General features: G+C 43.0%; 1 protein-coding gene and 1 long non-coding RNA gene across 2 annotated transcripts; both read left to right on the forward strand.

Annotated features, from left to right (window-relative positions):
• The first annotated feature begins 548 nt into the window (after positions 1-548).
• osbp (oxysterol binding protein) lies at positions 549-22,192 on the forward strand. Its single transcript, XM_061244719.1, is given in 19 exon segments — positions 549-1,036; positions 1,182-1,352; positions 2,192-2,400; positions 2,563-2,728; positions 3,818-3,929; positions 4,346-4,544; positions 4,869-4,983; positions 5,616-5,673; positions 5,842-6,009; positions 6,137-6,382; positions 9,814-9,934; positions 10,060-10,163; positions 10,254-10,349; positions 10,481-10,538; positions 10,541-10,641; positions 10,643-10,672; positions 10,974-11,199; positions 13,303-13,341; positions 16,627-22,192. Coding segments are annotated over 18 exon segments (2,325 nt in total). The 5' UTR covers positions 549-1,036; positions 1,182-1,218; the 3' UTR covers positions 16,770-22,192.
• Positions 22,193-22,346: 154 nt separating this feature from the next.
• LOC133131358 (uncharacterized) lies at positions 22,347-26,862 on the forward strand. The gene is made up of 2 exons (XR_009709011.1): positions 22,347-22,437; positions 24,050-26,862. It is a non-coding gene; the product is annotated as an uncharacterized LOC133131358 (long non-coding RNA).
• Positions 26,863-27,464: the final 602 nt, after the last annotated feature.

Genomic DNA, 27,464 nt, shown 5'->3' on the forward strand with positions numbered 1-27,464 from the left:
TATATACGAGGTCAGCTTCAAGGGTTACATTTTCTGTGTTGTCAGAAATATGGATGACGATGTTTTTGAGGCTATATCATGCTCATAGCTAACGTTTATGTAGCCCGGTGGCTAGCATGCTAGCTAGTGTTAGCTCCAGAATGAGAACGACGAAGTCGCTAAAATGACAGTCGGAAACTGCTGGGACTTGTATTAGCTTTGTTTATTTGAATGACATTGGGTTTTTAATTTTGACGAAGGTCAGGTAGAGCGAGTTAAACCTTAAATCACGCGCGTATGTGCTGTTAATATTATTATTAATAATAATATTATTTAAATAGCGGTACTAAATGGGTCGATGTCAGGGTACTTCACAAAGAAGATTCGGTTGTCATTGCTGTGAATTGGGTGTCACGACTTACTGTAGCGCCAGGCTTTGCAGCAGTATGGTGCTGTGTGGAAAGGCCGAAAATAATGCGATGGTGTTTTGGGGTTTCTTTAAATGTTCACTAATGGTAGCTAATGTTAACTAGCTCTTTGCTTTATATGTCCTGGTTGTTTACATTTGGCAATTATTAACAGTATGTACTTGTAGTCAAACGTTAGCTAGCTCGAAGTAGCCTGCTTACTTTTGATATGCTACGTATGGCCACGTAGCAATTTTTCTAGATAGCTAGTGACCTCACTATAAGTTATATATAACTTGGCTAGCTATGCCTGCCAGGGGAGCACCTACTAGCTAGCTATTTATCTAGTTAGCTGTTATCTGCTTGCTTTGTAACTAACGTGTTGGTCTCTCCAGAGCGTAATGCATTATTAACGAAGTGATTTGCGAACTAGTTATCTAGCCCATGAATCTGTATGAGTAGCTAGCTAGCTAGCTAGGTAGCTAGCCTTGCTTACATGCCCAGATAGCTAAGTTAAATGTTGTAGCATCATCAAATCTGTTTGGCTTTGGTGTTCGGCAGAATAGCTAGCTAAAGCTAAACTCCAACAATCACTTGGGCTGGCTAGCTAGGTTACCGGCATTAGTTTACGTTATCGTTGTCTATTAACAGTTACGTTATCGCTTGTTGGATAATTCACGTTAGCTTTCTGTTCACGTTAGAAACACTGACATTACGTAAATTGAATAATTGAGTATTAAATCTTATCTTTCTATTACGATTATTTAATGTCCCCTTTTGCGTTTTTGTTTTCAGGCCCTGATCTAGAAACGTGAAGGCGGGGGCTGTCGTAATGTCGGAGCCCAAGGCATCCACTCCGACACCCGGAGACATGTACAAAGGCTGGCTCTTCAAATGGACCAATTACATAAAGGGATATCAGAGGCGATGGTTTGTCTTGAGCAACGGCTTGCTGTCCTACTACAGGTATTTATGATGACGGCTATGATCCTGATTTCAATGAACTAAGGTCACTCCTGTAAAACGAGATTTGGTTAAAAAAAAAAAAAAAAAAAATCAACTATCCTAGGTAGTGCATTGTCACTAAGCTCTTGTATTTTGTCATATCAACGTGTCTTGCGCTATTGATTAGCTGGGGTGTCATGGGGGGCCTTGAGATAATAGGAAATTATTGAAAGCTTCAATCACTAAAAATCAAGATATATAGCTAATTAGTCCACTCAGTAAATAACACAAAGTGTGAAATTAAAAATACATAAAGTAGTAGCCTTTTAAATTTCTTTAGTTGCTATGAATGGGGGAAAGAAAGTAATTTTTCTTTTTCTTTGTATATGTTAAAAGTTTATAAGGGCTTGGGAGCAAAAAGATTAAGAAGCCACTGGTGCTAGTCTGTATCTGCTAGAACCACAATGCTGCACTGAAGTAGTAACTTTTAGCCCACGGTGTGCTTTCAATTATTGATTAACCTTTCTGTTCTCCATGTGCATGCGTGTGAAAGAACAGCTTTGTTTGCACAGCAGTCAGATATATTGTAATTCGGACATTCAACAATGCACACAATAGTCCTTAGAAGAGAACTGTTCATGTCATCTGAACACTGTTCAACAGTTTTACCAGTTGTTTCTGTCAGAATCAGTGGTTCAATCGAGGCAACAAAGTCACTGGATGTACCCAAACCCTCTGTCTCTTTTTGTTCTTGTCCATCTCCTTTTTCACCACTCTTCCTGTTTCCATCCCATCTCTTTTCTCTTACCTCCATATTGCTTTTTTCTTTTCTTTTCTTTTTTTCTCACCCACTCCAAAAGGACGCAAGCGGAGATGGGGCACACATGTCGAGGCACCATCAACCTGGCAACAGCGAATATTGCTGTTGAGGACTCATGCAACTTTGTCATCTCTAATGGCGGAGCACAGACGTATCACCTGAAGGCCAGCTCAGAGGTGGAGAGGCAGCGGTGGATCACTGCTTTGGAACTAGCCAAAGCAAAGGCTGTGCGCATGCAGGCCGAGTCAGGTGTGTGAACCTTTGGATCTCATGCTTAAATAGGCTACCTGCACGCCTGCTTCCGGAACTCCTATTGGTTATTTGTATGACTTTAATCAGTCTCAAAACTTTTACAAAATATTTGCAGCTGCCGAACCGACCCTTTCTCTCCCAACCCCTCCTTTTCTGCAGATGATTCAGGCGATGACTGCTCCACGTCCTCTCCCCCTCCCTCCGGACAGGGTGGGGGAGCTCGCAATTCAGAGGTGCAGTCCACACTGCGCACTCTGGGGAGCAAGGTAGAGGACTTGAGCACCTGTAATGACCTCATTGCCAAGCATGGCTCAGCATTGCAGAGGTCAGTTCTCTCTCTCTCTCTCTCTCTCTCTCTCTCTCGTTTTATTTTCTAGACTGAAGGGAATTAATGAGGAATTCATAAGTGCTATTTATCTTCTCCTATTGTCATCTGAATAAATGTGATTGTTTGTTCATGCCTCGCAGGAATTTATTAATGATACTGATGGTATTCACACATCTGGGCAGTTAATTGTATCATAGTTGTGCTTTGGTTTCGAACATGGAGGACTGAGAGTATATTAGTCCGGTTGCAGAAATACGAGAATTTTCAGAAAGTTCCCAGAACTTTCTGAATTTATTGATATATATAACTTCAGTAATTTACACAGCAGTTGTGTTTTAAACAAGTCTTTACAAAATGAGATGATAGTATATGGCTGTGGCTATCTTGTCCATTCATTTTAAGTTAGTTGACTGGAACATTAAAGCAAAAATTTAATTTTTAATTAATTTTCTCCAGATTGCCCACATGGGCCAATCATTCACAACAATGTATGAACATGAATGATCTGTCAATTGACAGCATTTCTAGTCATCTTGAGCATACAATTCTAAAGTTTAATCACATCACATTCAATTAAAGTTAAATCATGTTAATTTTGTTTAGCAGATGCTTTTATCCAAAGCGACATAGAAAAAAAGTACTAGTGCCTAGTCTACACATATCAATGACCAATTGGTTTGTAAATGTAAAAACTTGCTCCAATTTCTCAATACATCTAATGTCTTCATATTTGTTACGTCATTCAAATTTCATAAATTCTCGTTGATTTCACAAAAATCTGGAGGGGAATCCGTTTACATCCCAATTATTTTCTCTGGTCTGCGGAATTATGTGGAAAAACAGGATTAGGACAGTTCTTTTTTGAATTACCAATTGCTGATAAAACAAGTTTTATTCTTTAATTTCAATTGAAATTGGTGCCAGGATGTTGAATTTGAATGAAAATAAATGTAATTAATTGAAAAGAAATTCCAATGGCTATTTTTTTTTAAGCTACATGTTTTGTTACGATAAATTAAAATGTCTTTTTAAGGAGCACCAAAAATTCAGAATTGACCTTAACCCTGAAAGTAACCGTTTGCTCAGATCTCTGTCAGAGCTTGAAGGCGTACGGCTCGGAGGAGAGACTGGTGACAAGATTCGGCAAGTGACCGAGAGGGCGACACTGTTCCGCATCACCTCCAATGCCATGATAAATGTGAGTCTCAAACTTGTGTTTTCTCTGCAGAAAAAATGGTTGAAACTGGACCTGAAAACGATCGCCATGATTGTGGTCACATTTCAAAATAATTATTTTTCCCCTAACCTTTTTCTGCACACTATTGAAAATAATTTCATCGCTGTTTAGTGTCTGAATAACTGCCCATCGTTATACCATTCCTGCATTGCACTTGTGGGGTATGACACATGGTACATGTACTGTACCCCTACAAGTGCAAGTTATGATTAAAAGCCAGAGAGTTTATAGTACAAATATAATTATAAAAGAAGAGGTGTCTGAATCATGTCAATGGACTCTGATCTTGCTCTGAGAGGTTGATTGCCTGTTCAAGATGTGTGAGCACAGGGGGGGGCTCCTGATGTGACTGTTTGATGGGTCTCTGATTGCTCCAGGCATGCCGGGACTTCCTGGCCCTGGCTCAGACCCACAGTAAGCGCTGGCAGAAGGCCTTGCAGGCGGAGAGGGAGCAGAGGGTGCGGCTGGAGGAGACCCTGGAGCAGCTGGCCAAGCAGCACAACCACCTGGAGCGGGCCTTCAGAGGGGCCACTGTGCTGCCTGCCTCGCAGGCCAGCCCGAGCGGAGAGGCCAAGGGTGAGCCCCAAAAAGCAGGTTCCCAGCGTCAACCCTCCCGACCACTAGCCCCAAAGCTACACCTTCGCTGTAGTTCCCAAGTGCTTCCGCTGTGCTCTCATGTCATGTGCCATTGCTCGGTCAAGATCCAGCTCAGCTCTGTATCCCTGATGCTAACATGGTGTTTGGCTGTTATTTGTTTAATCATTTATGGGCCTAATGGCAATAGTTTTTTCTTTATTTATTTTTTAATGTATCATTGCTACTCTCCATCTTGCTTGTTCGCTTGCTCTCTCACCATCTGCCTGACTCCCCTGTGCTTGGCTCTGCATCTCTCATTCTTAGGCTCTGCCTCTGGTAAAGGGGACGCAAGTGATGAGGATGATGAAAATGAGTTTTTCGACGCAATGGAAGACGTGGCCGAGTTCATCACTGTACCAGCCGATCCCAAGTACCACAAGTCTGTTCCCCCTCTCTTTTTCCCGTTTAACTGCTTCTTTTGACAGCTGTGACAATACTCAAACAGCCTTTAAACAGTAGTAGGCCAGCTGCCTGTGTTCACAGTCTATTGATTTGTCAGTACAGAATATTGGTGCACTATTCTCAGCTGCCATGTTGCACATGACCAGCCACAGGAAGAAGAATGCAAGCTCAGCAACCCAGCTAATAAATAAAACCTTAGGGCAGGCGTGGGGAACTCCAGTCCTGGAGGGTCGTAGTTCCTGCAGGTATTTGTCATTTCCTTTCAATCCACAGCCAATGACGTCATTGAGGGCAAGATGTGTGCACTTTTCAGGCATAAATGACTTGGATTAATCACTCGTGCTGAAACATGCCAAAAACCAGCTGACACTGCGGCCCTTCAGCACTGGAGTTTAAGGAAGGTTGAAGCTCCACCGTACTTGTATGTTCTCACCCCCCCCCCCCCCCCCCCCCGCAATTAAAAACCTGGCTTTAATTGGTTTCTTCTCTTCCGATACACATTTCTGTAGCCAACTTAGTATTTTTTATGGCCAATTTGTACTTTATTCTTTCTTTTACCCCCATGCCACTTGAAAGTATTTTACAGAAATGTTTTCTCCAACCACCCAGGAGGTCAGGCAGTAATATCAGTGGTATCAGCAGTGAGATTGGAATGGATGACCAGTCGGTGAGTGACTTTCTGAGTATGCGTACTGGTTTTCAGTGTGTGTGTGTGCATGAATGCTGGTGTATGTTGCTGTCTTGTCAATCACTGATTTTTTTTTAATCAAGTCTTTTAATAAATCATGTGAAGGGTGCCATCAGGTCTTTATTGTCCTCCTTGGTTGTGATACAGCTTGATGAGCAGTCCCTAGCATCCAATCCAGAGTCGCCCCAGTCCCAGGAGGTGGAGCCAGTGAGGAAGAGGCGGACTCGTATACCCGATAAGCCCAATTATTCCCTCAACTTGTGGAGCATCATGAAGAACTGCATCGGCAAAGAGCTGTCCAAGATCCCCATGCCTGTAAGTGTTTGTCCTCTTCAACTCATCGATCTTTGTAACTATTATTTCTCCCTTCCTCTTTCACCCTCCCTCCGCTCTCTTGATTATGTCCTAGTTTATGCTGACCCCTGCCTCACTACCCCTGCAGGTGAACTTCAACGAGCCAATCTCCATGCTGCAGCGTCTCTCCGAGGACCTGGAGTACTCGGAGCTGCTGGACAAGGGAGCCAAGTGCCAGAGTTCCCTGGAGCAGCTGTGCTATGTGGCAGCCTTCACCGTCTCCTCGTACTCCACCACTGTGCACCGCACCGGCAAGCCCTTCAACCCCCTGCTAGGAGAGACCTTCGAGCTAGACAGAGTGCGGGAGAGCGGGTACCGGTCTCTGTGTGAGCAGGTGGGGGCAAGCGATGGGATGGATGTGTGTGCGTGACAGAGTTATGCAGGTCTGTCTGTGTGTGAGAGTTAGAGGTCAGTGTGAGTGTGGGAACAAGTGAGTGAGTCTGTCTATAGCAGTATCTGCATTAGATATTTAGGTCTCTGTGAGTACAGTAGGTGTGTGTGAGAGGTTGACGGGTTTGTGTGGAGGTGCATTAGAGAAAAAGCATGCCAAGGTCATTAGAACAAACTACAGAACAGGTCAGATAAGGTCCAATTCACATAGGATCAGTTGTACAGCCATGAACATTAAGTCTAGTACACGTAAGCGACCAAGTCTAAGTAATAATGTCAGGAACTAGAGTATTAAGATAAATACAGAATAAAACAGTCTTAGTTGAAACTACAATGTACAACAAGGGGCTAAAAGATTGAGACGGGTAAAACGAGTGGAAATAGAGCACAGTACTCCCGCATAGTACTGTCAAGTTATAGTGTGACAAGGTGAGTCTTTATACTGTAGTGGAAAATGGGCAGTGAGTGAGCAGTTCTTATAGGAATGGGGAGGTTGTTCCATCACTGGGGAGCTAGGGTGGAGAAGCTCCACAGTCGGGACAAGTGAGAGCCATTCAGGTGGCTGCATGTGCAAGTTGCCATGTGGCAGCAGAACGGAGTGGTCAAGCTGTTGTTGTGTCAGGTTGAATTATGTCCTTGAATTATGCGGTGACTGAGTTCTTGTCATAGCTTTGTGAGGGATGAAGAGCAGCTCCATCCTGTCAAGGTTGAGCTTTAGATGGTGCCGAGCCATCTGCAATGAGATGTCTCCCTGGCAGGCAGTTATTCTCTCATTAACCTGTATGGCCGAGGGAGGGAAAGAGGATATTTTTACATTACATTACATTATTGGCATTTGGCAGACGCTCTTATCCAGAGCGACGTACAACAAAGTGCATACCCATAACCAGGGATAAGTTCGCTGAAAGACCCTAGAGGTAAGTACAATTTCAACTGCTACCTGTACAACAAAGATAAGGACAAGGGCCTTTGATATGTATCATCACATCATCACATGATATGAGAAGCCATGTGAAGCAATTACTGAACAAGAGATTTTGTGTAAATGGAATACTGCAGAGTCCAGTTCAGAGTCCTGTGGGAGACCTGGTAGGACCTATCCGCAAGATAAGAAGCAAACCAAGAGAGGGCAGCTTTGGACAGAAAAGGCAGTAATGATACTGGTCAATAGTTCCTAACATCAAAGGGATCTAAGGTTGGTTTCATAAGGAGTAGGGTAACATGAGCCATCTTAAAGTCTGGGAGAGCATTACTACTGGCAAGGCAGCCATTAATAATGAGGACGGATAAGGATGGAGCCCACCAGTTATAGACTTGAGGACAGCTGATGGGATAGGGTCAAGCAGTGGTTGCGTGATTGTTTGTGATGAGTTGAAGTATGTCCCTGGGTTCCAGCACCTTGAAGGAGGTCAGTGCAGCAGTGGGTGGTGATTAGTGCTGGGGACAAAATATAGTCTCAATTCCTTTGTTGTTGCAGTACACTCAATATATGTGGGGCAGAGATGAAAAGATGAACACAAGACAAAAGTATAGAATTTCAGCTTTTTATTTCCAATGGGGGCACATTGGCTCAGGCAGCAAGAGCAGTCATCTGGCAGTCGGAGGGTTGCCAGTTTGGTCCCACCCTGGGTCTGTCAGTGTCCCTGAGAAAGACTCCTAACCCCTAAAAGCTCCTGACGAGCCTTGCATGGCAGCCAATCACCATTGGTGTGTGTGTATGAATGGGTGAATGAGAAGCATCAATTGTACAACGCTTTGGATAAAAGCACTATATAAATTCCAACCATTTACCATTTATACCTAGATGTTTTAAACTACTTAGAACATAACACCTTTGGAATCAGACACCCAATTTTTAGGTGAGCAGAGAATATTTAAGTAAATGAAAGTAAATAACACTTCATATTTGGGAGCATATCCCTTGCTTGCAAAACCTGCATCAAACCTGGGACCATTGACATAACCAAACTGTTGCATTCTTCTTTTGTGATGCTTTTTCAGGCTTTTACTGTGTTTTTACTCTGTATAAGAGTGTCTGTTAAAAGATGATAATGTAATGTCAAAAAAAGGGTTTGCCAGGCTGCGGCTAGCTGTAATTGTACTTCTGTGGTGGCAGTACTGCACTTGAGCTAAGGCATAAAGGTTAGAGACCTCTTATTGCCACTGAGGTTGTGTATGAGCGCATCACAGCTCTGCAGAAATACTGCACGGGTCAATACAGGTAAGACAATCTGGACAATCAGCTGCCAGAGTCCTCTACCGCTCTCATTTCCCCTGTTTTCATCTCCACTGTGTAGCCCCCCATACAGTACGAATTTACTTGAAACAAGGTCCTCAACCTCACATATAAGGCTCGCTCTCTGCCCCAGACTACATTACCCAAGCTGCTTCACTTTGACACCCATGCCCAGCCCACAAGGACCTTTTGCAAAAATGCACACCATAGTGACAGGTGACATTTTTTCAATAGCTCCCCAGCGTTTGAATCCTAATTTATGAAAGCCAACTCCCTTATATACTCAAATTACTTTGCCTGTGTTTTCTTTGATTGCTTCCATTTTGCCTGCATTTCAGGTAATTGATTATTTCATTTGAATTGTAATTGTATTTTACTTTTACTTGATTTTACTTGATTGTGATTATGTAATTTTCCTATGCATTGAGTATGGGACAAGAACTAAATGCATAACATGTATCACGCTCTTATCCAGAGGGACGTACAGTTGATTAGACTAAGCAGGAGACAATCCTCCCCTGGAGCAATGCAGGGTTAAGGGCCTTGCTCAAGGGCCCAACGAGCTGTGTGGATCTTATTGTAGCTGCACCGGGATTGGAACCACCGACCTTGCATGTCCCAGTCATGTACCTTAACCACTACGCTACAGGCTGCCCCACGATCATGTCGGGAATTGAAGTTTTGTGCCGCTTCGCAACCCTCACATATGGCAAGGAAGCGTAAAGGGCATTCAGAACTGCAGTGCTGTCTGCAAGGCTCTGATTCTGAAGCTTCTCTGGAAGGGAGGACGGCCTCAGGGCAACACTGCCATCTAGTGAGACGCCTGTAATTGCAGGAGAACTCTGCCGGTGAAAGGGCTGAAAAGCGCTTGAATGGTTTTGATAATTTAGATTTTTCCCCATTCTGATGGTTGATCTGAATATTAACTGAAGCTCCTGGTCCATATCTGCATGATTTTATGCATTGCACTGCTGCTACTCGATTGGCTGATTAGATAATCTCATTAATAAGTAGGTGTACAGGTGTTCCTAATAAGGTGCTCAGTGAGTGTATATAATTTATATATAGTGTTCATATCACTGACTGAGATGGAGTGTGAAGCTCATGTTCTGTTTTACCCCTTCCCCCCACGCACACAGGTGAGTCACCACCCACCTGCAGCAGCGCATCATGTGATCTCTGAACGAGGCTGGACCCTGAGGCAGGAGATTGCCGTCGCCAGCAAGTTCAGGGGAAAGTACTTGTCCATCATGCCTCTAGGTGAGATTGGGGGAGGGGTTATGCTTGGGGACAAGTTGGGTTAAAACGAGAATCTACTTATTAAATCTTGTTAAATCCATGTTTCTGTGTGCAATGCCTCTCTCTCACCTGTCTCTCATTTCCAGGTTCAATCCACTGTATATTTGAGAAGAGCAACAATCACTACACTTGGAAGAAGGTCACCACCACTGTCCATAACATCATTGTAGGAAAGCTGTGGATTGACCAGGTGAGAGAGGAGAGATGGAGACCATCATAAGTACATCCGTACTCACTCCTTTGGGTCTCTTCTTCACTAATTATGCTCTCTCCCTCTCAGTCTGGGGAGATAGACATTGTGAATCATCGTACAGGAGACCGCTGTCACCTCAAGTTTGCCCCCTACAGCTACTTCTCCCGAGATGTGGCCAGAAAGGTAGGAATCGCCAGCCCTTGCCTTTCTGTCGCAAAGGCTGTGCTGTTTTGGAAAGCATACTTCTAAGGTCCTTGCTTAGTGTCATTCCTCAGCCGTGTGTGTAGGTGGAGTTTCTCTCTCCCTCTCTGTAGGTGACTGGTGTGGTGGCCGATAAGGAGGGGAAGGCTCACTTCGTCCTGTCGGGGACATGGATGAGAAGATGGAGTTCTCGCGGGTGATGCAGAGCAGCAAAGGAGGGGAGAACGGGACTGAGGGCAAACCCAAGACTGTGTATCAGACGCTGCGCGCACAGTGACCTGTGGAGGAAGAACCCGCTACCGTGAGTGCAAATGCGAGTATGCTGGGACTGTGTAAGCACTGTCATAATGCAGCAGTGCCGTTTGTATCCTCTCTATTCGGCATGTTTTCCACACTCACTCACACATTCTCGATATCTCTCTCCTCTCTCTCTCTCTCTCTCTCTCTCTCTCTCTCTCCTCTCTCTCTCTCTCTCTCTCTCTCTCTCTCTCTCTCTCTCTCTCTCTCTCTCTCTCTCTCTCTCTCTCTCTCTCTCTCTCTCTCTCTCTCTCTCTCTCTCTCTCTCTCTCTCTCTCTCTCTCTCTCTCTCTCTCTCTCTCACAGGAGGGTGCTGAGACCATGTACTACTTCTCCTCTCTGGCTCTGACGCTGAACGAGCCAGAGGAGGGCACGGCTCCCACAGACAGCCGGCTTCGCCCAGACCAACGCCTGATGGAGGACGGGCACTGGGAGGAGGCCAACGTGGAGAAACAGCGTCTGGAGGAGAAACAGCGCAGTGTGCGCAGGGAGAGGGAGAGGGAAGCTGCCCGCACTGCCAACTCTACCGAGGAGGGTGAGCAGGAGGCCAGCCTTAAAAGGCATTTAACAGTGCCATTTCATAGCGTGGTTGGAATAGGGATATTCTCTGTCCATTCTCGCAATTTCATTGGTCAATTTATTCATGCTGGAGGCAGGCGGGGCTATTGAACGGCTGCTCTTGAGTGAACTAATGAACAGCCTTTTGTTATGGTATTGGGTCAGAAGGGTAATGGAAATTATAGAAAATTCTGTAGCTTGTATAGTTGTATTATTAAACTCTGGAGTAAGAGGAAACGTGTTCTGCAGTTTCCCATTTAAGCATCTGTGATGGGATGGGAAACGAGCACTGTGTTCAACAGGCGGTGACCCATACTTGATCCACAACTAAATAATTCTGATTCTTTGAGCAAATCTTTCAGTGTCTGGCATCTTGTGATAATATTGATCATAATATTTATTTACCTTTGGTAGCATTGCAAGATTCAAAGGGAATACACTTGATTTGAATGAAAATTTTTAAATGATGAGATAAAACAGATTAATTATGGCGCTTTTTATTGCACATAATGGTATTGGACCATAATGTAAAAACCATTAGACATTTGTATTCCATGAATCTATGCCCTTTTACTGTTTTTGTCAATTCCAATTCCTGTTAAATCTATGAATTTTTTATTATGAATGGCCACTGCTTCTACAGGCCAAATGATTATTATGATCATTATTATTGTCAGGCAATTAGTTTTGATCAGAACAACAAAACATTACTTACTTTGTTTTATTTTACTCATCTGCCCATCCAATGAAAACTCTAGCTATTTTTGGACCGTTCATAGTTTTCTGTCATTTTGTCATTTTGTCATTTTGTCAAAAAATGCACTGCTTTCATAGTGGCCATTTTGAAGATGTGGGTGTGCTTAGGCAGTGCGCCAAAACACAACACTTACTCACATATGTAGTGAGTGCCACAAGAGCGTGTGAGTGTGTTAGGGACGTGTGTGTGTGTGTGTGTGAGTGTGTGTGTGTGTGTGTGTGTGTGTGTGTGTGTGTGTGTGTGTGTGTGTGTGTGTGTGTGTGTGTGAGTGTGTGAGTGTGAGTGTGTGAGTCAGGGGCGTGTGTGTGTGTGTGTGTGTGTGTGTGTGTGTGTGTGTCAGGGGCGTGTCTCTGGGTGTGAGTGTGTCTGTGTGTGCGTGTGTCAGGCACGTGTCTCTGGTGTGTGTGTGTGTGTGTGTGTGTGTGTGTGTGTGTCAGGGGCGTGTCTCTGGGTGTGAGTGTGTGTGTGTCAGGGTCGTGTCTCTGGGTGTGGGTGTGAGTGTGTGTGTGTCGGGGCGTGTCTCTGGGTGTGAGTGTGTGTGTGTGTGTGTGTGTGTGTGTGTGTGTCAGGGGCGTGACTGGGTGTGAGTGTGTGTGTGTGTGTGTCAGGGGCGTGTCTCTGGGTGCATGTGTCAGGGGTGTGTCTCTGTGTGTGTGTGTGTGTGTGTGTGTGTGTGTGTGTGTGAGTGTGTGAGTGTGTGAGTGTGAGTGTGTGAGTCAGGGGCGTGTGTGTGTGTGTGTGTGTGTGTGTGTGTGTGTGTGTGTGTCAGGGGCGTGTCTCTGGGTGTGAGTGTGTCTGTGTGTGCGTGTGTCAGGCACGTGTCTCTGGTGTGTGTGTGTGTGTGTGTGTGTGTGTGTGTCAGGGGCGTGTCTCTGGGTGTGAGTGTGTGTGTGTCAGGGTCGTGTCTCTGGGTGTGGGTGTGAGTGTGTGTGTGTCGGGGCGTGTCTCTGGGTGTGAGTGTGTGTGTGTGTGTGTGTGTGTGTGTGTGTGTCAGGGGCGTGACTGGGTGTGAGTGTGTGTGTGTGTGTGTGTCAGGGGCGTGTCTCTGGGTGCATGTGTCAGGGGTGTGTCTCTGGGTGTGGGTGTGAGTGTGTGTGTCTAGACTGAAGACTAGACTGAAGCCGCAGTGGGGTCCGGCCTCGTCATGTGATGATGCTGTGACACAACTGCTGCCGCATGAGCCCCTGCTTTAAGGGAAGGGGAGGGGTCTCAGGGAAGGGGAGGAGTTATATTTGCATCTTCATGAGTAGATACCTTTGCCCATTTCTCCCTCTCTCTATGTTCCCATCCCTCACTCATCTGTGTCTCTGTCTCTCTCTCAAGCTGTCATTGAGGATTCCATTACTGACTCGCCTCTGAAAAGCAAGTACTCTGCTCTCTCTGCCTCACCTTCTCCCGCTGTCTGTTCCTCACTTCTGCATGCATCTCCACAAGTGCTACTGGCATGCGCATGCACACATACACACGCTTGCATGCACACACAGGAACATGCACACAGATGCACACATACAGTGCAGTCCATACGTATTTGTTCAATGGTACAATTTCTATTGCTGATTTGTTGGTGTATTCAATTGCTTCCTTGGTGCAGGTATACAAGCTTTCAGTATCTAATCTTGATTTTGATTGAGTCTGTTGTCGGAATTTGTCAAGATGACCATGACCAGAGTTGTACCAATAACTGACAAGGAACCATTATGAGGTAGAGAAAAAAAGACACCAAGAGGCATAGGCCTTGTCGAAACAAACTGTTTGGAACACCATTGAGAAGAAAGAATGCTGGTGTATGTTTGGCATCATTGCCTTATTGTGGGATAAAGCACGAGCCAATGAGTTTGGATTTGATTGAACTTGAGCAGAGAAGATGCTTCTGTACACTTCAGAATTCATTCTACTACTATATGGGCAGACAGTTAATGGGACATGGGTGTAAGATTTGTCAACACCGATATACAGTGGCTTCAGAAGACTTGTGGACGTGGTGTTTATTCAGAAATCTAACACAGTCAGATGTGTCAACATTCGCAAATAAAAAGCAGCCTGTAGCCTTGTGGCTAATGCTATTTTTTTTAGACCCATGATGGCAGCTATTACTTTCGTATTGTGGAACGTACAGGGTCTAGGCTCTCCAAATAAGAGAACTAGCTGGCGTATGAATTTCTTGCATAGGAAACACATTGGACATGGCATTTATTCAGGAATCACATTCAACACAGACCGATGTGTCGAGATTCGCAAATAAAAAGCAGCCTGTAGCCTACAGGCTAAGGTACATGACTAGAACGCGGAAAGGTTGTGGTTCCAAGCCCTGGTGTAGCTCTGATAAGATCCGCACAGCTGTTGGGCCCTTGAGAAAGGTCCTCAACCCCACATTGCTCCAGGGGTATTGTCTCCGGTTGAGTCTAATCAACTGTACGTTGCTTTGGAGAAAGGCATCAGCTAAATAACAAATTATTATTATTATTATTATTATTATTATTATTATCATTATTATTATTATTATTATTATTATTATTATTATTATATAAATACTACTGCGGGGCAGCACGGATGGTGCAGTGGGTAGCACTGCCGCCTCACAGCAAGGAGGTCCTGGGTTCGAATCCCCATCAGCCGGCGCCTCTCTGTGCGGAGTTTGCATGTTCTCCCCGTGTCTGCGTGGGTTTCCTCCGGGTACTCCGGTTTCCTCCCACAGTCCAAAGACATGCAGGTTAGGCTGATTGGAGAGTCTAAATTGCCCATAGGTATGAGTGTGTGAGTGAATGGTGTGTGTGCCCTGCGATGGACTGGGTGTATTCCTGCCTTTCGCCCAATGTATGCTGGGATAGGCTCCAGCCCCCTGCGACCCTGTTCAGGATAAGCGGGTTAGGATAATGAATGAATTAATGAATGAATTAATTAATGAAATACTACTGCTTTTTACTTTCTGCTAGAATTTTGACAGTGTCTGAGGAGCTGGTCCAAATAATAATTTGACCCAGCTCTGATATTCACACCCCTCTGCTATGCTGATATAGGTGCATATATACAGTATACACTCGGTGAGCACTTTATTAGGCAGTTATTATACTTATTTTTTAGACTTAAGTTGCCTGCTGCAGTTTCTGAGATACTCAAACCACTCTGTCTGGCACCAACAATCATTCCACGGTTAAAGTCACTTTAATCACATTTCCTGCCCGTTCTGAAAAACAGCTGAACCTCTTGACCACGTCTGCATGCTTTTATGCATTTAGTTGCTGCCACATAATTAAATATTTGCATTAACAAGCTGGTGTACAGGTCTACCTAAAAGTGATCACTTAGTGTATAAGTGGAGAAGTGATATTTCCTTTTGAGGCAAAATCTTCTCCTCTCCATCTTTCTTATCTTCCTTCCATCTGTCTTATCTTCCTTTCAGTCTCATTTATTTTGTTTTGAGTCGACTTGTAGCGTAGTGGTTAAGGTAAATGACTGGGACAGGCACGGTCGGGGGTTCGAATCCCAGTGTAGCCACAATAAGATCCGCACAACCGTTTGGCCCTTGAGCAAGGCCCTTAAACCAGCATTGCTCCAGGGGAGGATTGTCTCCTGCTTGGTCTGATCAACTGTAAGTCGCTCTGGATAAGAGCGTCTGCCAAATGCCAATAATGTAATGAGTCCATTTGTGGCTTTTTTTCCCCTACATTTTATTAATTTTGCCTGGATCTTATTTTCTTTTCACTTTGACAAATTCCTCTTCCTTCTGTCTATCCTCCTGCCTCCACGGTCCCTTTTAGTGTATATTTCATTAACCTGTTTTCAGTAAATGTTTTGGTTCTATCTGTCCCCCACACAATTTTCTGAATCCCTTGCTGTGCATATTTCTCATTGTCCCTCATCTCATGTCCATGAGCTCTGTCCGTCTGTAGTCCACATCGTCATCTTCTTCCTCCCCATGACACTCATTATAACCTGTTTGCTGTTCCTTTGTTTCTGCTCCATCTTTATTTTCCTTTATTTGCTCAATGGCCAGTGGATTACATGGGAGGCCCTTATGGAGACCCAGTGAAAAGCAAGTAGCTCTCGCTCCCTCCTCTTCTCTTCCATCCCTGTTTTCATCAGTCCTTTTCGCTCTCTCCGATCATTAGGATGCTCTAAAAGTGCCGTAGCCATTTTCTCTGGGTGACTGTTGCAAATCTAGCTTTGCTTGCCCCCTGACCCTTACCTCCTTCCAGCGTGTCTGATGTCACCTGGCCAACGCCATACACTAAACTGAGGTAATGTTTGCGGAAAAAAGTGGGCCTGTTTTTCAGCTACTCAGAGTTCAGTGGGTAGTGCTCATTACCTGAGTGTGGATGGCTCTTCACTGTGGCTATCTCTGTTAAGTGCATGGTTTACAGGTCAGAGACATAGCCAGTGATGTAGGCTAACTATTCTGAGGAGTAGTGGCCCTGGTATATGAAACCGCAATGCGTGTTTTAAAAAGAAAAAAAGATCTGGTACCAGGTATGTCCCAACATACACTACTCATCCAGAAAGACTAGCAGTGCCCTAGACTTTTCCTCAGACTGCTGTGGTCACAATGTTAGCGGTAGCTGGTGTGGTGCGGAGGTCACTGACTCTTGACCTCCCAGCGGCGAGGGTGATCCAAGATGACCAGAAATGTTCCACTTCTGTCTGTTTCAGGCACCCACCAGGACAGCTACAAAGCCTTGTGGTTCGAGAGGTGCGAGGACCCTGCCACGGGAGAGTCCACACACATCTACAGGGGTGGTTACTGGGAAGCCAAGGAGCAAGGAACCTGGGAGGCTTGCCCAGATATATTCTGATGTGATCTGAACCTCCGTAGAGAGAAGCCCATACACTGTTGCCTGCCCTCATCTTGCTGTGGTCAGGGAGGGTGACGGGGCAACTGTCCAAAATCAGTTTTCATTAATAAACACCCCCCCCCCCCCCAACTATATGTCAGTAAATTGTTCCCTCTCAACTGCAAGACACTTAGGGTGGGCACAACCAGCTGGCAACTGGGGAGGGGCACCTGCTTAATGCCTTCATCCATTTTAGAGATCAGCTTTTTCTCCCCCACATATACTACAAATTACCCAGTCATAGCCTTACTCTTCTCTCTCCTCCTCCTCTGAACTTGGGCATATATAATATCAAATCAGGTGTGGTTATTAATTGCTAGCAATGTAACACTGTTTAAACAGGAACCCTTAATGTAATTACTCACATATGACCCATCACACTAATCCCTGTGGGTTACCACATCACCCACCACACTTTTGCTGTTGCTCATGGACTTAAAATGGAGGAGGCAGATGTGGTAGCGATGTGTCTGTCTTTACTGTGTTTCACAAGCACTGTTCTGGAGTGAGTATGTGAGTGCTTGTGATGTCTTGTCTGCGAACCCCATTGGTATATTGCACCTTGTACAGTTCTCCTGACTTGGCACTAGAATGCGTGGAATTCTAGAAGTTGTTGACTCAAAGTTATAGACCACTTAATGTTACAGCAGATCTTGACATGCGTTTCTGCAACACATATACAATACTGTTAAAAAGTTTGGAGTCACCTTGTCTTTTCCTGATTTTTCTGAGTTAATGTTTTATTTTCTCTGTATGTAATCAAACAATCAATATGTGGCCAAAGCGCTCAGCTTTGATTAAAGGGTATTTTTATACATTTGGTTTCACCACACAGTAATTATAGCACTTTGTATATGTAGTCCCCCATTTCATTACATTACATTACATTACATTACATGGCATTTAGCAGATGCTCTTATCCAGAGCGACATAAAATGAAGTGCAAATCAAACACAAATATGAGTGCTAAGAGGACCTGAGAGGATGGTACAGTTCCGAGTCCTAGTGTAAACATACAGATAATCAGAACCCTTGAAGAGTACAATCTATCAATGTTTTATCAATGTTTAAGATAAATTAACATAATGTCAAAGAGTAATATTTTGTTGCATATCCTTTGCCTGCCATGACTTCCTGATGTCTGTGACCCGTTTTAAGTCATCAAGGATCCATGGTAACAAATGAGCCTCAAACCACTGTGCTGCTGTCGGATATGCAGTAGAAAACAACAATAATTGTTTCTCCTGAATATTTTTTTCTGTTGAGTTCATCAGGAGAAGCAATTCTTGTACTATCTACTGCATATCTGGCTGCAGCATGATGGTTTGAGGCTCATTTGATATCTTGGACCCTTGGTAGCTTAAAGCCATTCGGCCAACAAATGTGTTCCATACTGTATCAGCATCATTTACAGCTGAATCTAGTCCCAACCCCCAATTCCCATTGAGATCCATTCAAATGCAGAGTTTTAGTATCGCTTGTAGGACAACCTGAAAATAAGATATCTAGACTGTGATGATGTTGATGGGTCACAGACATCAGGAAGTCATGGCATGCAAAGGATATGCAACCAAATACAAAACATAAGACTTTTATTTCACGTTGTTAATTTGTCTCAAACAATGAAATGGGGGACTACATATAAAAAGACCAGTACTTACTACACACTGAAACCAAAATAAAAATACCTTTTAGTAAAAGCTCTGAGTCTGCAATTTGACCAGGTATGAATTGTTTGATTACACAAAATAAAATCTAAAATTAGAAAAAGCTGAAAAAGACAAGGTGACCCCAAACTTTTGAATGGTAGTGTAGGTTTTTAGCCAGTGTCATTTGTTATGGACTCCACCAAACATTTATCTGAGATGTGGTTTGGTGTGACTGTTCCTAGTATGGTTCCTCAAAAGCACCTGGTCTCTGTTACCCAGACTGTGCTAGCGTATTTCTACACATTTGGCCTCATGCAAGAACATTTTTATTAACACAAATTTCTCGTACTTTTTTCGTACAAAGGGCTCGTACGAGTGTGCCACGTCGGATTCAAGAAATGCACCGAACTTCAGACAACTGCCATATATGGGGATGTCCATTATAATGCAGTATATATGGTACTGTGGGTGGGTTCAGCCAGAGAGATTGCCAATGGGATAAACAAGAGCAAGGGCCATCAAACCCTGTAGTGAGTAACTGATTGGGTAGACTGGTTCATTGGTTTTCATCTAAACTTATCAATATGGCTGACCGGTGACTTTCTCTTATTCCTTCTAAACGGTTCATTAAAATATGTTTATGAAAACATTTGAGGGGAGAATGCAATGCAGTAGCTGAATCCTGATTTATATTTGCTGTGAGCTGTGCTGATGTGCACTGCAGGCTCTCGTTTACATGACTCGTACGACAGGTCGGGAACACTCTTAAATGTTCCTACCTAAGAGTACATTCTAAATAAGAGAACTTGTGAATGAGCCGAGTTCTCTGAAATCACTTGTACAAGTGATTTAAGAACACAACTTACGAGTGGTTCTTGCATGAGGCCCATTGAATCTGAGCTGGCCCCTTAGCCACTGTCAGTAATCACGCTGCATCCAGAATCAAAGTCATATTGGATGGCTCTTGATTGAACCTTGCTTAGGAGCAGTGTCGCCACCTACATTGTAGTCACTGCTGAGCTGCACTTTTTAAGCCAAATTTGGCATGACTGAAATTACTGGTTGCTAAGCAAGTTTTTAACTCCCAGTTCTGCACCTGGTGTAGTGTTTGGGGCACAAGGAAGTTTTCAATAAATGCCAAGACAATGTTTCTCTTTCAGTTTAAGAAAAGCAGCTTGAACCTGCAGAGTTTAAGCTCAGTCATGGTAAATGCAGTACGTCAAAGTACAGGTCTTTGACTGATGCACTGAATTGAAATTGATTTGTGTGTCTATGGTGATTCACAATTACTATTTGGACAGGACTTTTGCACATAGTCTTTTTTGCACGGAGATACTGTCAGATCAAGTTAATTCTGTATTCTATATAAGAGGAAACACAGAATGCTGAATTATCATTGGATCCATAGATGCCTCCAATCACCCCCCCACGTGTTACGACACGATGAATGCCATTCTGCTTCGGCCACTGGCATGTATTCTATTTTGACCAAGGTCTCTAGTGTGCAGCAACAGGAACCCTCTGTTCCATAGACAACACTAATGTTCATTTAAAGGAAAAATAATACATTTATAGTGGTATAATATCAGTGGTTCTCTGTGTTGATTGGTGCATTTACCCAAGGCCCATGAGCTTTGCAGTTACCCATTTTCATACAAGCACAATGTGTGCTTTTTGTTTAATTGATCTTTTTTTTTTTTGCCTTTAATGAAGGGTCTTCTCTCTGTGTTTGCTGCTCTTCAGTCGGATGTCTGCTACATCTTGCTGCATACTGTCGCAGATTAGTCTCAAATGAAGGATTTGGCACAAAATGTATTATGTATACACAAGAGAACTAGCAATAGAATATGGTAGAATATATTTTTTAAATCACTTTTTGTTTAGTGGGCGTTATCTTGTATTGCAGGAGAAGGGGTGGTGTTTTTGTAGCACTGAGCCCAGGAAGTGTTCTGTGCAGCATGTAGGGATGTACACCGTTCACAGTGAGACTGACTCAACTCCAGGGGCAATATCGTAACTGGCACTGTTAAAGTGACAGTTCAGCTAAAAATGAAATTAAGCTATGTTTCTCCTTACCTGGAGCAGTATCTGTCCATCCAGATTGTTTCGCTGAAATGTAGTATATTTTCATAGTATTTGCTGTAGTTCACCCTGTTAAAGTGGTCCAAATGGGTCCTTCATCCTGTGGCTTCAAAGCCGCAAAACTTTTTTTTATGTCAAAGAAATTTGACTCGTTAATATCTCAACCATGAATTTTCAAAGCTGCTATGTGCTTTGTAAGTTGCAAACAAGTTGTAACAGTATATTGAAACTACAAAACGTCCCGTCACCACGACTGAAGTTCCATACTAGTCTGCCTGCCTGCTACGCAGCTGGTGTACTTCGATAGAAGTAAGATAGTTTGACACAAATTTGTAGAATGTTTAGAAAATATTTAATCTATCAGAAAATATGTAGAAAACAACACATTTACATTCATCATTTGGCAGACACTTTTAATCCAAAGAGACTTAAGTGCATAGGTTCTTCCACAGGTTAAAAGCATCAAATCCATAACTAGTAAAACACGGATTTCAGCTGGACTATCTGGATGGACAATCCGTAGTTCGGCTGGACTATCCGTACTGGAAACATACGTTAATTTCATTTTTGGGTGAACTGCCCCTTTTAAGTAGTATGAAGTATGTGTCAGAGCCACGTGCCAAACTAGAAGAACCAGTTCTGTGGCTGTGTGTTATTTGTCTACTCTTTGTATATGCTATACAACTTGTGTACTTGATAGTAAGCATGGAAGCTGTTTGTGCAGAACCTAAATGTAAATGAATGGGAGCTTAGGTTCCCGTTTGGCTCCAATATGTGCATACGTGACCGCTTTATTTTAACAACCCTGCAGGCTGTCAAAATTGCAGCAGGACGGTCTGTAGAAACTGCCCCAAATATTGGTCCTCTGGATCGGTTTCCACGTTTTTCTCAGAATGGTTTGAATGAGGGATGGGGAAAGCTAATCACGTCCGGAGCAGATATTGTCCAGTTTACACTGGATTTTTCAGTGTAGTAAATAGTTTTTCCACGTATATAAGCATATGCAAGAGTGTGTGTCACAAAACAGCTTGAATGAAGTTGAACAGAAATGTGTGTGGTGCAATTCTGATTGATTTCTCCCCCACCTAAACATAACAAGATTTTTTTTTTTTTTCAAGTGTACTTACGTCAAGTAGGGGGGGGGGGGGTCAAGAAATACAAAACAAAGTTATTGCAAATGTCTGTGCATTTATCAAAGGATTAAGTAAGAACAATTATCAATGATGTTTGAGAACAATGTGATTTTTCATCTCTAATCCACTCCCTCCCGCACACATACACACCATCTCCGTTAGTCTTGTTTTCCACTTTTATGGAAAAAAGTTTTTTTGTTTTTTTTAACAGATGGGGAACTACTGTCAAACTTGGACTTTAATGCATTTTTATTTCTAATTTTTCTGTTTTCTTTGTACAATAGTAGTCAATTGGCTTTTTCATCGCTGTTATACTGTTGTAACCTTTTTCCAAGTTTACATTGATCTTTTATTCCTTTTGATTTTCATTATTTTTAAGCATTTTTATTTTCTTCAACCAGAACAATAGAGTGGAAGTTCTGTCACTGGTTCTCTCTATCTCTCTTTGACTGCAAGTTATTCTGAGTGTATATTACATGACGATGCTGAGCGATGGGATAATAAAAGATGAAAGAACGTTTTCTGAACATGTTGTAATTCCTCTGCATGCAAGTGGAAGTAGTTTTTGAACGGAAAATAGTTTTTCAATCAGCCAAATGTGAAATCATTGCGTAAACTTAAAATCGAAACTTAAGCTTCAAATGAAAACTTTCACGCTAAATGGTAGCATACTCGGTTTCGATTTCATATTGCTAATTGCAAGGGAAGCATCCGCATTTCAAAGAAGTGAGAGACTGCTGAGCCAGACGCTTTACCTGAACTCAGGTAGGCTATTCTGTTTTTAGCTAGGGATGCAGATTATGTTGGGGGGGAAAAATAGGCTTAATGTGTAATGATTGTTCGGCTATTTTATGTGGGCATCGACTCGGTACTATTCTACTGTATGTATGCCTATGTGGACTGGAGTTGTACCAGTTAGGCAGCAAAGGAAATTTGCCTGCCTCATACACGAGTTGTTCTTTTTATACCAATAGTGCAATGTACTTGCTAATAACTATAATCAAAACACTGATTTGCCTTGTATGAATCGGTTGTTCTGTTTTGCTAGAGAGCAAGCCACCAATCTGTGTTACATAACAGGCGGACCGAACGAAGTTAGCAACGGACCAAATTACTTCACGACTAGCCAGCCTTGTTTTGGCTAACTACTGAAACGTTTCCATAGAAACATTTAATACTATGAGGAAATATACCACCTTTTACAAAAGGGATTTGGTGAGAAGCTCTCGCGCATTCATTAAAATTATACAAAACCAATGCTGGTAACAGTTTTATTCTTACCAGACAATTTTGATGACTTTATTGCGTTTTCTTCAGTATTCCATTCATTGTTCTCCTTTATATTAGTACAATAACATTACAAATATTACAGTTCCTGACCTGCGCTAGATAGACTTCTTTTCACGGTCTCTTCGCGTTCTCAATAGTAGCTAAACGTTGTCAACTGGCTATCAGTTATCCTGTAACTGTAACCAGCACAGTTGGTGCAATTTCTGTTATTTTTGCTCTGTCGTCCATCATATTCGATTTCAAATGAAACCATGAATGCGAGGTTGAAATGCAGATAGTCCCCTCTAAGTTAAATGTATTTACATCCATATCAGGTGATGCCGGATGTAGGAATCCCATCGCTTTTTACACATAGCAACCCCATTTTAGGAGACCCGAAGTACTTGTAGGTTGGCTTCTCATCTAGTTCTGAATAATCAGGTGTATTCAATTTCTTCCTTAGTGCAGGTCTAAGAACTTTCAGTAGCCGTCTTTACTTGCAGAATATTTCTTCATTCTGAATAATTTGATTCCAAATGAACCGTTTACATGCACACTGAGTAAATGGATCCAATTAAAGGTGTGAAGCCAAGCATTTAATAAGAATAAAGCATGTTTTATGATCTCGCGCAGCTCAACAATACACGCACATCTCCAAATACGTATTGTGTATTATGTAAAATAATTGCTCATTTCTGCCACTTACAGGCAGCAGCGTCAGCTAACTATAAGACTCATGGCTGTCATCTTTGCTTGGGGTGTTTGCACAAAGTATTAAACCATGGGTGCCAATTACTGTGGAACCAGTATTTTGAGGAAATTTATTTTTCTTTGAAAAATGTAAGACTGATTCCATTGACTCATTAATAAAGCACACTGCTTTGCACATGTTGGGGGAAAAATAGCTTATGTCAATAAGTATTTGTTTTTTGTTTAAAGCATTTTCTGTGCATATTTATCAAGGGTGGCAATAATTCTGGAGCCCACTGTATGTTTGTGAAGGAACCACAGTTTTTAAAATTTATTTCTGTGCTTTCTGTTCCCCTCACTCTGATTCTATATACCTCTCTGTATCTCCTCTTTTCCTCTCCATTTCTTTCTGCTGCAGAGTCAAGGATTTCCATTTTGAATCTGAACATGGTAATTTCCTCTTCCTGTGATAAGCCTGAAACATTGAATGAACTGTCCCAACTGAGAGACTGTGAATTTGGTCAGCCTCACCCCAGGCATGGGCTGAGGCTCCTTCATTGGCTTGCCCATGAGCACTTCCGTTCGGCAACCCTCCAGTGTGAACCCAGTAGTGGTGACTATGGGTTTCATTACTTTCAGAACCGAGAGAACGATCTGCCTTCTGTGAGAGATGGGTACAACTACTACACAGTAGGCAATCTGAATAAGCGAAAGGCGCAGGATTTGCCTAGCTACGTTTTGGAAAACAACAGTGGGAACCAGGATGACAGCAACAGTGACCGCATTATCCTCAGCGTGGGCCCTGGGAATGTTATCGACAAGATATATGCCACTGAGCACCAGGGAAAAGGGCGTTTTAACAACAAGCGCACATATTGCATCAGTAAAGGCCTGATGATGATAATCAATAAGCTGGAGCTGGCAACGTTTTTAAGTCGGATGGAGAACAACCCACTCAACCTTCAAGCCCCAAAAATGAAGGCTGCTTCTGCCTCCATGCCCGATACAGTGATCAACATCGAGTCCTCTTCCCCTTCCCGTGGATTCTGGGACTATTGTATCATACTTTGAGCTGTTTCATGTGCCTTTCAGGCTGATTTCTGATTTCAAAGATTGTGGAAAAAGTAGGAGACAAGGAACAAGAATCATGATGTTAATGCAATTTATCAATCTTAGTTTTACAAAACGGGTATTTGACAGAGGTGTTGGCTCATAACTTAGTGGTACCTTGTGGAGTGGTTTATTTTATTATTATTTTTTTTTTCCAGATTTTTCCCTTTTTCTCCCAATTTGGTAGCCAATTGTACCTCGTCTGATTCAATTGGAGGTAGTCGTATTAGATGTACCGCCCGTACCCCGTCCCTCGGTGGCCCGAATGAGAGCGGCACGCCTTCTTCAAGCTGTCTCGTCTCGTGCCCGTTGCCGTGATTCCGAGGCGCCCGAGGTGCTTATTGTGCGGCGATCTAATAACCCTGCCAAGTCCCTCCCTCTGGAGCAGCGAGCCAATTATTGCTGCCCCACGTGAGCCGGCCAAACTTGGCTTTTGGCAGGACCGAGGTTTATTTTTTTTTAAACCAAACATTTACTGAGGGGCTAACTTACTGTTTGGCCATAGACACTAAAATTATTAGACTGTGTAAACAAACTCAACTGAGCCAACACTGCTCACATGGAGGGTTGCTACACTGCTCATGTTAGCATGACTTATTCATGGCTTCATATTCATATTTTTATACAGATGTAGGCTTTTATACAGACACTATTAATTTTAGGGATGTCACACATCCTTGCTAAATGGCTCAGCCAGAGTCTCCCATGGAGAGGCAAGATCAGGCTACTTCCCAACTCTTTGTTATGTATGACTGGACTGTACTTAACCACTCCACACACTGAAATCTTTTGAGATCATTATAACAACCAACTGCCCGAATGCTCTGTTTCTCTCTCACACATTTTTGGCATAAAATCTCAATAACTATTCACATTCACTCTTATTCCCATTCTGCACAGCTCAGACTTTTTTCCAGACTGTCAAGACCAGGGCCTTAAAAAGTAGCACAGACAGGGGATAACAAAGCTAGGAGACCTATTTGATGGGCAGATTTTATTATCCTTTCTGCAGATACAGCAGCGCAGAGTTTTTTAGATATCTATAAATTAGATATTTCATTACTACAGACAATACATTAATGACCAATAATACCATTTCATATGTGGAAAGAGCCTTGTCCTTACAGGTAACTAAGAAGCGCATTAGTGTACTCTACAGGGCCCTACAACTACTACATAGTAGGCAATCTGAATAAGCCAAAGGTGCAGCATTTGCCTTTCTATGTTTGGGAAAACAACAGTGGGAACCAGGATGACAGCAACCGTGACCGCATTATCCTCAGCGTGGGCCCTGGGAATGTTATCGACAAGATATATGCCACTGAGCACCAGGGAAAAGGGCGTTTTAACAACAAGCACACATATTGCATCAGTAAAGACCTGATGATGATAATCAAGGAGCTGGAGCGGCCAACGTTTTTAAGTCAGATGGAGAACAACCCACTCAACCTACAAGCCCCAAAAGTGAGGGCTGCTTCTGCCTCCATGCCCGATACAATGATCAACATCGAGTCCTCTTCACCTTCCCCTGGATTCTGGGACTATTGTATCATACTTTGAGCTGTTTCATGTGCCTTTCAGGCCGATTTCTGATTTCAAAGATTGTGAAAACGTAGGAGACAAGGAACAAGAATCATGATGTTAATGCAATTTATCAATCTTAGTTTTACAAAACGGGTATTTGACAGAGGTGTTGGCTCATAACTTAGTGGTACCTTGTGGAGTGGTTTATTTTTTTTTACCAAACATTTACTGAGGGGCTAACTTACTGTTTGGCCATAGACGCTAAAATTATTAGACTGTGTAAACAAACTCAACTGAGCCAACACTGCTCACATGGAGGGTTGCTACACTGCTCATGTTAGCATGACTTATTCATGGCTTCATATTCATATTTTTATACAGATGTAGGCTTTTATACAGACACTATTAATTTTAGGGATGCCACACATCCTTGCTAAATGGCTCAGCCAGAGTCTCCCATGGAGAGGCAAGCTCAGGCCACTTCCCAACTCTTTGTTATGTATGACTGGACTGTACTTAACCTCTTAACCATACTTAACTTAATGCTCTGTTTCTCTCTCGCACGCATTATATTAAACCTGAAATCTCTTGAGAGAAGTTGTCAGTGTGTTCTTCATCGTCCTGCATTTAATTCCATGGAGAAGGGCAAAATATCCTAACATTGTATATTAATATATTTATTGAGGTCCATTGATTGAAGTTTTTGTCAAATGCCAAACCCCAATCAACAAGTCGAATACATTACATTACATTACATTATTGGCATTTGGCAGACGCTCTTATCCAGAGCGACGTACAACAAAGTGCATACCCATAACCAGGGATAAGTGCGCTGAAAGACCCTGGAGGGAAGTACAATTTCAATTGCTACCTGCACAACAAAGATAAGGACCAGGGCCTATTTCTTTTTTTTCTTTTTTTTTTTAAACAACAAATAAACAAACAACAAAGCAAAAGTGACCAAACTTAACTATCCAAATACTGCTTACCTAGCCAACTAAAAATACCGATACACAAAGCAAGTCACAGGGACAACAATTAAGGTTCACAGGGAGGTAGGGAGGGATGGGGAGAGTTGATGCTTGAAGAGGTGCGTCTTCAGTTTGCGCTTGAAGGTGGGGAGAGATTCTACATTCTACATTCTACTTCTGACCTCAATGGGGAGTTCGTTCCACCACCGTGGAGCCAGAACAGACAGT

This window comes from Conger conger, chromosome 6 (genome assembly GCF_963514075.1).
Source record: "Conger conger chromosome 6, fConCon1.1, whole genome shotgun sequence".
Lineage (NCBI taxonomy): Eukaryota > Metazoa > Chordata > Actinopteri > Anguilliformes > Congridae > Conger > Conger conger.